Raw genomic sequence first — 11,726 nt, 5'->3', positions numbered from 1 at the left:
TGAGATCGTTCATTGCATACGCAAGTGCTGGTTATATACAATCACTTAGCCACGCAGGTTCTGCCCTGGAACATGCCTGGGCGCAGCACAGCACCTGGGAATTTGTCCGCGTGTAGCAAAGCGGTTGCTCATTACGAGCTCTTCACACACTTGTGGTTTCATGGCCAAAGTTAGCTGCTTATCTGTACACTAACGGTTCTGCCCATTCAGCCTTGCTTCTCTACAAGCTCAACTTGTTTTCATCCCTTACACTTCCCCCTTTTTTGTTTGTTAGATCGGATAAGGTTAAGGCTGTGTGAATTTGAACCATCATAGATAGCTTGAGGGACAGCCCTTTGTATCATGGCTCGCATCAGGTGCTTCAGACACGGTCGACATACAACGACGGCCAAAACCCTTAGCAATGTAACAAACCCACACCAGTATTTTTCATATCCAAGGACCTAATCCTAGTGTCCAATCCCAACCTTCAAAAGGATTCCATCTGGAATCTTCCTTCAACTTACACATCAAATCATGTAGCCGTTTCAAACTTTGATGAATTGACACTGAGATATCACTCAAATTCATACAGCACATTCCATCAAACTCCGCACATCCATGCCCATGAGCTAATAACAAAAAAAAACAATCGCAGCTTTGTTTTGCCAAGTGGCACATCGCACTGATCGTACCACGATCAATAATTTTTCAAGAGCCAAACCAGCTGCACCAGTCTGTCTGCATTACTCTGGCTTGTTCTCTGGCTCATCGTTGGTAGGAGGTTCGTGATCAGCTGGCTGAAGAAGCGGAGCGGGGATCCCCCGAGGCCCTGGAGCTGCGGAGACACAAGCACACCCTTTCCCCCACGTTATTAGTTCTACCCCACTGGTTAGCTTCTGGGTCTTCGTAGCAGACCTGGGGCAGTTCCCACCAGGCAGGACAAGAGAAATGTTTATGTACAGCGCTATGGTCAGAAAAGCGACTTAAAAAATGGATCACATACAGAGCTTGGCACAGTTGTTCCTGTGGTGAGGTACCCGGCCTATTCCCCCTTTTTCATTTTGTAGCATCTTAATTGACCCGCGAGTCCGTTCAGCAATGCCCTGCCCAGTGGGCGAGCGGGGAATTTGGATAGGTATGTGAGAAATACGCAGTTCCAATTGTAAGGGTGAATCAGTCAAAGAGCGAAGCGATTTACGCCGAGGAATAGAAAAGGCGATGGTTCCACTGAAGTCGGCCAAAGCAGACGGTAGCGAGAGGCTTTGCTTAACCCAAAAATCAGAGTCCTGTTTGGCCAAAGGTATAAAAATGGTGGCTGGGTCACGGGCCGTAAGTTCCTGCAGATGATGTTGACCCTTTTGAATGAGGATCGCGAACACGTCAGAAAGTTGTCACTGTTTTGGAAATAAAGAGTGAGGCAAAAAGATCCACTCCAAAATTCTTACTGGATCCCGGTGGTCAGCTGCCCATAGAAACAGAAGGGCATAAGGCTGAAATGCATTATAAATCAAAACCAGCCAAACACGCAAGGTTAGTGTAATGCGATGACTCCGATGCTCCTCTATGTTATTAGTTATGGTTTGCAAAGCCCTTCTGGCCTTGAAGGTGAGCGTACGTGGCAACAAACTAGAGTCTCTTTTTAACAAGGTAAACAAAGGCGCCAGGTCTTGTGTAGCTATTCCCAGATGTGGCTGCACCCAGGGGAGAAGGCGCGAGAAGTGCATGGAAGGTTATTTGCACGCTCTGCTGCCACTGACCTGGTGAGCTGCGCAGAGGTCCTGCTCCATTAGAAGAGCCAAACTGCGAGGCAGAGCACCACGCACGCTCACGCTGCGCGCAGAGCTGGCAGCCTCCAACAGAGCAACCGCTGCGGAGCACGCAGAGGGCTTGGCCTCTGACCAAGCAAATGGGATGCTGTGAGACCCAACTGCTCCAGCACATGGAACAGACTCGGGTATATTTTAGTCACTTTATTTGTATCTATATACAATACATTTTGATTCTCCAAGTAGTCAAGGCAGTTATTCTCAAATAGTTTAGTACATCAATTCTATAAAATACAGCTGAACCAAAGTAGATTAGAAATACATACACTATGGTACATTAAGTGCTTTGAATAATGATTAGTCCGGCCACCTGCTGGAGAGCAGTTCATTTGGTTTTGGTCATTCTTACAGCGGAGAGTCTGCTCCACAAGTAACTCCCCTGAGCCCAGCAGAGCTACTTCGCCAACAGGAGTCCCTCCCCTGCTTTTGGGGGACAGAACACATCACTGGGCCACTACAAGGCATTTTGCTGTCTACACAGTGACTCAAAGCAAGTCATCAATTGTAACGGGGACAAGATTTACACATTGTCACAAGGCCTCCAATCAAAACAACAGAAGAAAAAGAGCCAGCGTAGCTCTGAAGAAACGCAGTCTTCATGTCTGCGACTGGGATTTGCTTACACACATATACAGTACACTTGCACTATAAAGCAATAAAACACTCTAATCAAAGGGTTCGTGTAACACCTCAGCTGTTCCCCTAGGACATCCTTAGGCATGCTGCAGGGACACACACCTCACAGTCCCACAAGGAGCTCTCTCAAAGATCTCTTCCGCATGACACATCGCTCTCCTTTTGAGAAAGTCAGCTTGTAGCAATTGAAATACCAGGACAACTCTTATACTGAAAGGGGAACATCTGAGGAGATTTGTTCAACTGCTGGGATACCAACTCGAAATGTTTACAGCTCTAAGTCACATCACGCTCAAAGGCATCCCAATTCCAGTCGATACTGCAGCCACCCTGTTACCCATGACTAGTAGTTTGCTATTTACTCCAGTCTGGTCCAGACTAAACTATCGGCTACATCCTGACCCAAAGTTAGCTGTTGATGCCAGCTCAAGATCACTCCCGCAAATCTCTCTAACTGCTACAACTTCAGCCCAAGAAAGTCTCAATTCACACACCTGGGCTCCATGTCCACAGGCTGCAAAACAGCTGGCCAGTGGAAGGTTCTCTCATTTCTGCCGTGCCGAGGGCCTCATGCCGTCATGTGCAGGGGAACATTAGCTACAGCCAGATGTCACGTTGCTTTAGAGCCAGCTGCTTGGGAGTCTGGAAGAGAAGCAGTATAGAGCAGCCACACATCACCGGAATAATTTACTGGTGACAGGACTAGCACATCACAGCTCTACATTAGCCTAGTGTAGATGCCATGACACCATCCATATTCACGCTCCACCAACCAATCCACTTACTGACAAAGGTGGAAGATAACATAGCCAGCGGCTGTTGGGTCACCTTAGCTGGTCAGGCAAATCAAGTTTTTTTTTCCTTGTAAACTTTAGGAGGGGAAGGAGGAAGAACACATGTAAACTTTAACTGAGACTGGAACAGATTCAGCCTGCATGGCGAGCTCCTTCCTATTGATGGACCAAGACAGAAGGCAGATGCCACAGAAGCGAGGGTAGCATTGAGCTGATGGACTGGTTGGTTCCTCATTACACCAGGCCCCACGCAGAGCCAGCCACCCTGCGAGTACATTTCAACACAGGAGGCGAGACGTGTCCCAGAGGGGGTCAGCCGTACCCGATTCACTGTGCCGGACTGAAGGGATCCTGGGCCAGAGGAAGCAAGTAGTACTGTATCATCTTTCCACAGCACACATCACTGCAGTTTCCACTGCACACCTTCACCACCACACCCCCAGAAACAACGTATACATTGTACAGAGGAAGTAAGGACACTTTCATTTCTGCTGCTTCAAGATCAGCACCTTTGCTCATTCTCCAGTAGGGCTTCGCAATGGGGTGGAGAAGATTTCTTCCAACACAGGTAACTGCTGCTCCTGACAGCTCAGACCCGAACTGCACTGGGTGGATTTGGAGCCAACTTCTCAGTTCTCAGTGCTGGCATTTTCCTTTCTCAGTGCTGCCCAGCTTTTACTCCTAAACAGAGACACCACCATCTGCTGCAGAACAGTGACCACAGGAGGAGTGAACAAAATGCTTATTTCAATCCACAGTTACAGCGAAGATGGCATTACCAGGCAACCGGTCAGAACAAGCAAGCGGTCATGAAGAGCTATACTGTCCCAGATCCACGTTTGTCTGAAGTCCTTCCATCAGAGACTGGAAGTCAAAAGGACAGTATTCTTGCCTCAAACTTGTAAAACCCCCTCTTATTTACTGGCCTACATTATATATATATTATATGAAGCTAAAAAGTAAACTCATCACCTACAAAAACAGGTAAAAATTATTAAAAATGGAAAGAAGTGCTTATTGTCGTAACAGAGATTCACAAATCTCTGCACACCTTGTCCATCACGCAAGATACCTGTTAGTTCAGGTTTTTCTTTTTACAGAAAAAGACAACTACATTCATCTCAGTGGTGCAAAAAGAAAAAAATTTAATACTGCTGAGGAGACAGTTTTGCCATTGGGACTGCACAGTGTGATGAGATCTGGATGCTCATTCTCATCAGCATGTCACAAATGCAAGAAAAACATCCTCCTGGCAAAGTTTCTCCATGAGGTAAAAGGCATTGTTTGAAAGTTCTGGGGAACTGAAAGGGATTTGAAGTGATCTGCCAGGAACGATGGTTTCATTAAGCAGAAAGATGTCACTCTAAGGCAGTATGCTTCACTCTATCAAGCAACTTCGTGTGTTCTGCTAAGGGAAGTGTTAATCATCTTCATAACTATAATTGATCCAAGTCTTGTCGAATTAAAGGGTGTATTTTTTTAGTTACTCATTTTCAGGGATTTGCAAAACATTCAGATCAAAGTATTGTTTAGGAATGAAGGGATATGTTTTGGGGTTTGCAGTATGCTGATGACTGACAATGCATTTTTATGGGATTCAGCTAAAATGGAATTACGAGAGATAAAGACAGAGTTGTACTGCAGTAATACAACTTAGAAGATGTAGTGATATGACATTATAGTTATGGAGCTGCCTTTCAAAAAAAAAAAATACTGTTTACAGAACCCAGGAAAAATTGACGCTACAGAGCATAAGCAGGACAAGTTATTCGTGGATCCTAAACTACAGACGACAGCAACAACAGCAGAACTCAGGAGTTAACTTCATTCTTCTCTCACCCCACCCCACCTCCACACACAGAGGGAGGTTTATTTCACATTTGAAGCATCACACATCCACTACAGAAACGTAAGCTGCTCATACTCAACACCACATGGGCAGCGCAAGACTTGCAGAGATCCTGTACTTCTACACCACCATGAACTGGAGAGTATCTGTTCCAGCGCTCTTACTGGGACATAGCATCGCCTTCCCTACTGACAGGGGGAATGTCTTAGCAACGCCGTTCAGTGGTACCTTACGGCTTAGATCCTTAGTGAGGCTGGTTTGCTTATCAGCCTCCAAGAGAGGATTAAAGTGCAACAAGCAGATTTCACACTTCACGACATGACGCCCGTGGTCAGTGTAGACATGGAACTGCAATCCTCTTGCTTACTGCTCAACAGACCACAGGAAGAGAGTGGCCTATAACATCATTGTCCTCTTGTGCTTTCCCAATATGGGCTTTAGCTTAGCAATTCAGGCCCAGTCCTGTCCAGTGGTCTGGCACCATCAGGAAATACTTGTCCATAGCTTCACAAAACCTGGTCCGGTACAGTTCTGGAGAGACCACAGTTGGCATCTTACCTAACGTGTAAGAGTCAAGAGCAGTTAGAAGTGAGCTGAAGAGTATACTGCAGTACAGACAGATGTCACAAGATTACAACACCAGGCAACGTAATCATGAAGGCATACTGTACATGGAAGGGTCTTGGAACCAACAAGCATTATCAGCTGTGGGTTTTGTTGGGGTTTTTTTGGTTTTGATCTTAAAAATTTAAGAGAGAATACAGATCCAAGTCTGGAATGCTTAGCACTGAATTGAGATACCTGAAATGAGAGGAACCACCTAGGCTTTTTATATCAGCCCTGATTGTTTCTTTTTCTCTTCTCCTGTTCACGGGTCTTTGAGGTTTTGCACCAGAAACGCAGATTTCTTCCATGAAAAATTTCACTATGGACATGCTTTTATCTCCAAACACCTCACCAGCGGTACATCAAGTGTACCCCTTCCTTTCTCTTTCCAGCCTTCCTACTAACATGGGGCCAACTCTAGGCAATGCCACACAAAAGGTACTCCACTCACTTCCACAAAGGGAACATCTCAGCTCCTCAAAATACGGGCAGCCATTTGATAAGGATTCCTCCATACTAGCAGCTCAGCATATATCTCATTTCTGGACTCAGAAAACATCTTCTGAAATCAGGCAGCAAGTTTTTTTGCTAATATCTCTGTATGGAGATCTAAGTTACCAACTACTCACATAGAAACAGAACAGTCTGATAAGTAGGTGACCTTTACCCCATTCCCAGGAATTATAGCACTTAAAGGGTCACTTACAGAGGCAGATCAGCGTATTAGTTTTTCTGAAACTTGTTATTCCTTCCCCTGCTCTGGACAACTTAATCTAGTATGGCAAATCAACATGGTGGGGAAGTTGTGGCTTTATTAGCACATTACTGGAAGCTTCCAGGTAGCAAAACATCATCAAAAGTTTTGCTTTCATTCCGGACTTACCTTGTCCTCCCAAGATGCCAGTTGACTTCACCACCATTTCAAGCTTTTTGTCCCAGGTAAAAGTGCGAATATAATCTGTTGCAATTAAAAAAAAAAATCCACACGCAAATATGTCATATCTGCCATAATCCAAGTAATGCTGTTCTAAAATGTATCCATTTCCCCTCAGAAAGGGCAAGAAAGCAGCAGGCTTCCACAGCCAGAACTTCAGTGTTCCCCCTACCAGTTGCCTCACTTTCTGGGGTATTGATTATATTTGGGTAGGGCGAATATGCTAGCTCAAAACCCCAACAATATCCCAGTCAACTCTTCCTGCCTCTGCAAAAACAGACTGCCCAGGCACGTTAGCGTTTCAAGGGCTCATTTACAAGAGTCACATAGCTGATCCTCATTCCAGAAACACACCGAGGCGGCCCACTTCGCTGTAACAGCTCCCACTACTTTACCGCAACAGCTAGCAGTATCAAGACTTGGACACCTATCCATTTAAGCCAGTAGTATTCCTCATTGTGGTAGCCACCTAAAGGTTCGGCAACAGAAAGCAAACACTTTTCACTTCATGATATGGAAGATTGGAAACACCACCAGTAATGCTGATTGGAAGAGGGGGCTGCAAGGAGAAGACTTCAGAATTGCTTCCAAGCCCGAGGACGAAGCCACAGTAAATTTTTCAATACTGTGTTATCACTATCTACTAACATTTGACAACAACTGTAATTATACAGTTTTGAATTTACCGTTTCTAGATTTACAAAAGGCCACCTTAAGTATCCACATGCTTCACTTCAGCTGTCCTTTACACAAACCTCATCAAGACCTGCCAGTCTTAAGACTTACCAATTTATCTGAATATTCTTTGAAAATGCTCCCGTAGAGTGCTTTAGGACTGATACCTGTTTGTGCACTAACTACTGTCACTTCAATCCCCAAGGGCCTGAGCCCCACGCAGCAGGGCCTACAAATAAAGTCTTTACTTTTTATTTAAGTTCCTTAGAGACCTTAACTTAACTGTTTCTTGTATCACATTAGGAAATCTAAAATAGGTAGAGATTCTGACCTCAGCTTCAAACTTAGTCCAAGCTAATAGGTTTTAGTTCTGCCCCCACTGCAAATACAGCTTCAGTACCTCCTAAGTTCTCAGAGTATCGTTTAGAGAACATCGTGACAGCCTGATAGAACGGGCATGTTCTCTCTTCTTGAAGATTTGTGTTAAACAAGCTCCTTCAGATCACGAACAACTGTTCTCACCACACCGAAGGAACTGTTAGCTTTAAACATCCTCTAAAATATACTGTTTAATCAGGCAAGACTTTCCATAGGACAGTGAAAAGCTGCAAGTACAGAAGGAGCAGAGTCTTATCCCCTTTACTCAAACATTCAAGAGTGTACAAAACTAGAAAGTAAAAAACAACCTGCAGTTCTTTGTAGCTGGGCCTTCGGTTCTCAGCCAGAAGTGTTATTGGAATGGCTTTCAAGGTTTATCAGAAAAAAAAGTAATTCAGAACTCCTGGCTTGGGTCTCATCTGGAAGCATTTCTGAGCTAGGTTTCCAGACCATCTCATAAGGATGTTGTGAGGTTATGCAGGGAGAAAATTAGAACGGCAAAAGCCCAGCTAGAACTCGAGCGGGTCACTGCCATAAGAGATAACAAACAGCACTTTTACAAATACATTAGAAACCGAAGGAGGGCCAAGGATGATCTCCATCTTTACTGGATGCAGGGGGGAAAGAGTGCCACAAAGGATGAGGAAAAGGCTGACGTACTTAATGTTTTCTTTGCCTCAAGATATTATAGCAAGATCAGCTTCCCTCTGGGTACTCAACCCCCTGAGCTGGAAGGCAGGGACACAGAGCAGAATGAAGTCCCCACAGTCCAGGAGGACATGGTTAGTGACCTGCTGCTCCACTTAGACATGCATAAGTCTCTGGGTCCAGATGGGATCCACCTGAGGGTACTGAGGGAGCTGACAGAAGAGCTCACCAAGTCACTCTCCGTCATTTATCAACAGTCCTGGCTAACCAGGGAGGTCCCATCACCATCCCTGGAAGTGTTCAAAAAACACACAGATGTGCTGCTTAGGGACATGGTTTAGTGGTGGACTTGGCAGTCCTGGGTTAGCAGTTAGACTTTATGATCTCAAAGGTCTTTTCCAACCTAAATTACTCTACGATTCCCAAAATCACTTTCACATCCTGTAAAATGACTTCACCTCCAAGTTTTTTTGCACAATACATGTTTTCCCCTCTAAAGATGAATGTCTACTTTGCAGTCACAAGTCAGAGGATACGGCAAGGTAACTACTGCATTGCCACCCATATTACTGAGGTCAGACTAGACGATCAGAAATGATCCCTTGATGTTTAACTTCCTTCTGCCGTGCCTACCAATACTGTTTCTCCTTAGATGACCTCCACATAGAAGTTTAAATTTAAATGGCTACATAAACGTTACTGAACTTAACTTTAAAGATTAAACACACTAAAAAAATAACCTTCCCTACTTCAACCGGAGTCAAAATGTAGGTTAAACACCAACTTGACTGCTTTTTCGCTACCCATGAGGCCTCTTGCTTAATATTATATGAGACTTCCTGCCTCCACTCTGAACACCCATGAGAGGTGAGGGTGGTATTCCATCAGGAAAACCAGCTTTCCTGACATGTATCTCTGTGGTGGTGGTACAGTTCAAGGACTATAAACACCTAAACCCAAATAAAGCAGTTTCCCCAGCTGAAAGCAAGAAAATACAAAAGACAACCTACCGATGATCCCAACCACCAGCTCATTGTTGGTATCATCACGACCCACCAGTAGGGAATAGTCGATGATGAGGTGGCTGGAGAGGAACTGAGAATCACTGTGTATGGAAGCTCTCAGCACAGCCTTGCAATGGCAACGGATGTACAAAGGATTGTCCCGGACCATCTTCAGAAGGTTCTCATCCAGAAGGACTACATCACAGCTTTCCTTGCCTGTGTCTGTTTTGACATTTCTATTCCGGAGGGAGCCCTTCAGGTCAAAAACCTGCAAATGGAGAACAGCGCTAATTTGTTCCATTGTTCTGTGAGGTTGAAGACTTCACCACACCCAGCTGCAGTGTTTAAGAAGGCAGCACGGCAGGGCAAGTCTTTCCTTCTCCACAGGAGGACAACAGTTAACAAAAAACATTTTCATACTACAAAAATAAAAATTTTCTGAGTGAAGAGTAGCATATGTAAGCCTTTATGAACGCTCTGCTACCTCAGTTCACATGTTTTAGGCAAGTTATTTCATTAATATTTAATGTAATTTAAGGGGAAAAGGGTGTCTCTAATTTTATATTGTACAGGTAAACTCAGTTTTCCAGTCAGCTTCTACAGTCTCAAATGCTGACAACAGTAAAGTCACTGAAGAGGGAGGCGGATCTTGCATGAAGTACTGTTTAACACGTGTTAGCAAGAGACAGACCACCATTATGTCATAACGAATCTCTGGAGGCCACCAGTCCAATGCCCTGCTTGAAGCAGGTCCTGTTAGAGAAGGTTTTTTCAAGCCCTGTCCAGCCAAGATTTGACTAATTTCAGGGACAGAGTCCACAGTCTCTTTGGGTCTGTTTTAGCACCTGACCACCCTCATGATTAAAAAAAAAGACAAACGAAAACCCACAACATCCTTTACTTCTACTGAGAATTCCCTCAGTTCACTTTCTCCCACAAATATCCCCTGTTTGAGGTCAGGCACTGGGAGGGAAGGCAGAAAGCATTGATACTATCTAGTTTTAGAAGCGACATCTGTTCGAAATTCCTTTTCAGCATCAAGTCTGTATTTAAAGAGAATTTTCCCCCAGTCATTTTAAGGTCTTCATTCTACTGTCTTATAAAGGCCGCTTTTCCTTTACTAAGAGCAAGACTGAACTCAAAATCTTGTCCCACACATGAAGTGGTTCAGAGAGAGAACAGCAGGTTCAAAACATGATTAGTTCCCCCTCCATTACACCACCTCCACTGGTGAGGCTTTCCTTAGCAAGATTAGTCTGTAATCCCAGTTAGTTCTTCTAAAAGCTATGCAAAAAGGTTTCACATTTCCCTGATCGGGCAGGCAAAGTTTTCTCTCAGACACTGCAGATGCAGGAACAAGTGAGACTTCTAAAAACTGAAGCCTGCCCTACAGCCATCTGAACTAGCAAATACAGGCAGCAATTTACCGAGGGTCACATAACAAGAAACAGGCACAAACTCTCCCACCTTTGAGCAGCGCTAGACACAGACAGCACATGCGAAGTTAAAAGTTACCCAGACAGCCACTCGTAACCCCGCTGGCTCCCAGTCAGAGCTGCGCTGCAAGGGAACACAGCGCTGAGTTCTTACCTGAGCCATCTTCCTGCCATAGAAAAGATTTTCCATGACAAGCAGATCCAGCTTCTTTTCAGTGTTGTTTTGAGAGTTCTTGTATCCAATTCTATACACTCCAAGGATTTTGGCCAGTGCTGTGGGCTTCTGATGAAGAGAAGACACGAGGTAAGATGTCTCCATACAGGCAATCAGCAAACAAATACTAGAGGCACCACTGTTCTCTCTGTATTACAGCTTAGAAGCCGTAGCAAAATTCCTACTTTTCATCTTAAAAACACATTATTAGTACAACTCATACCCTCCAACACTTGGGTTTTACTTAAATGAAAGGGGTTAATGGAAACTGTTACTGGTCTGTAAAATACAGAACACTGTCTAAAATAAAAGGTTGATTTAAATACCTTCTGCTGAACTGCATTAATGATGTAAGTGAAGTAGTGTGGAGCAAAGTCAAGGAATGACTGGACTTCCAGACGAGGCATCTGCTTCAAGATGAATCTATCATCTGTTTTAACATCAGAGGCAACAGGGTTACATACAGTAAGTGATCTACTCTTCGCAAGTTCCTTAGGTCTGTCACACAACTGAAGCGGTTTGACAAATTAAAGGACTACAATTCTTTTAAATCCTTAGCTACAGAAGCTCTTTTCTAGAAACTTTTTTACTTCATATATTCTGAATTTCAGAATTTCAGTCTTTTTGCAAATCAGGGAGAAGAGATTGTCTGTGCTAGATTTACCTCAGCTATATGGACTTCTAATACAGACAACAGAAACAGCCTACAGACTTTTCCATTCAAGACTTGTTTTAAGTAGAGGC

The 11,726-nt window shown here is 44.3% G+C and overlaps 1 protein-coding gene across 7 annotated transcripts in view; it reads right to left on the bottom strand.

The window, feature by feature from the left end:
* Window positions 1-1,939: 1,939 nt before the first annotated feature.
* The window catches only part of PIKFYVE (phosphoinositide kinase, FYVE-type zinc finger containing), a 69,709-nt gene continuing 59,922 nt past the window's right edge, over window positions 1,940-11,726 (bottom strand). For all 7 annotated transcript variants that reach the window (XM_056350203.1, XM_056350204.1, XM_056350206.1 and 4 more), the window contains 5 exons: window positions 11,309-11,412; window positions 10,923-11,051; window positions 9,339-9,600; window positions 6,577-6,651; window positions 1,940-5,645 (listed from right to left, as the gene is read on the bottom strand). In XM_056350203.1, coding sequence (XP_056206178.1) covers window positions 5,530-5,645; window positions 6,577-6,651; window positions 9,339-9,600; window positions 10,923-11,051; window positions 11,309-11,412 — 686 coding nt within the window. In that variant the 3' untranslated portion in view covers window positions 1,940-5,529. The remainder of the gene's footprint in view (window positions 5,646-6,576; window positions 6,652-9,338; window positions 9,601-10,922; window positions 11,052-11,308; window positions 11,413-11,726) is intronic.

The sequence above is a fragment of the Falco biarmicus genome, chromosome 8 (assembly GCF_023638135.1).
Source record: "Falco biarmicus isolate bFalBia1 chromosome 8, bFalBia1.pri, whole genome shotgun sequence".
NCBI classification, from domain to species: domain Eukaryota; kingdom Metazoa; phylum Chordata; class Aves; order Falconiformes; family Falconidae; genus Falco; species Falco biarmicus.
The sequence above is the reverse complement of the archived record's forward strand: the minus strand, read 5'-3'. Positions and strand labels throughout refer to the sequence as shown.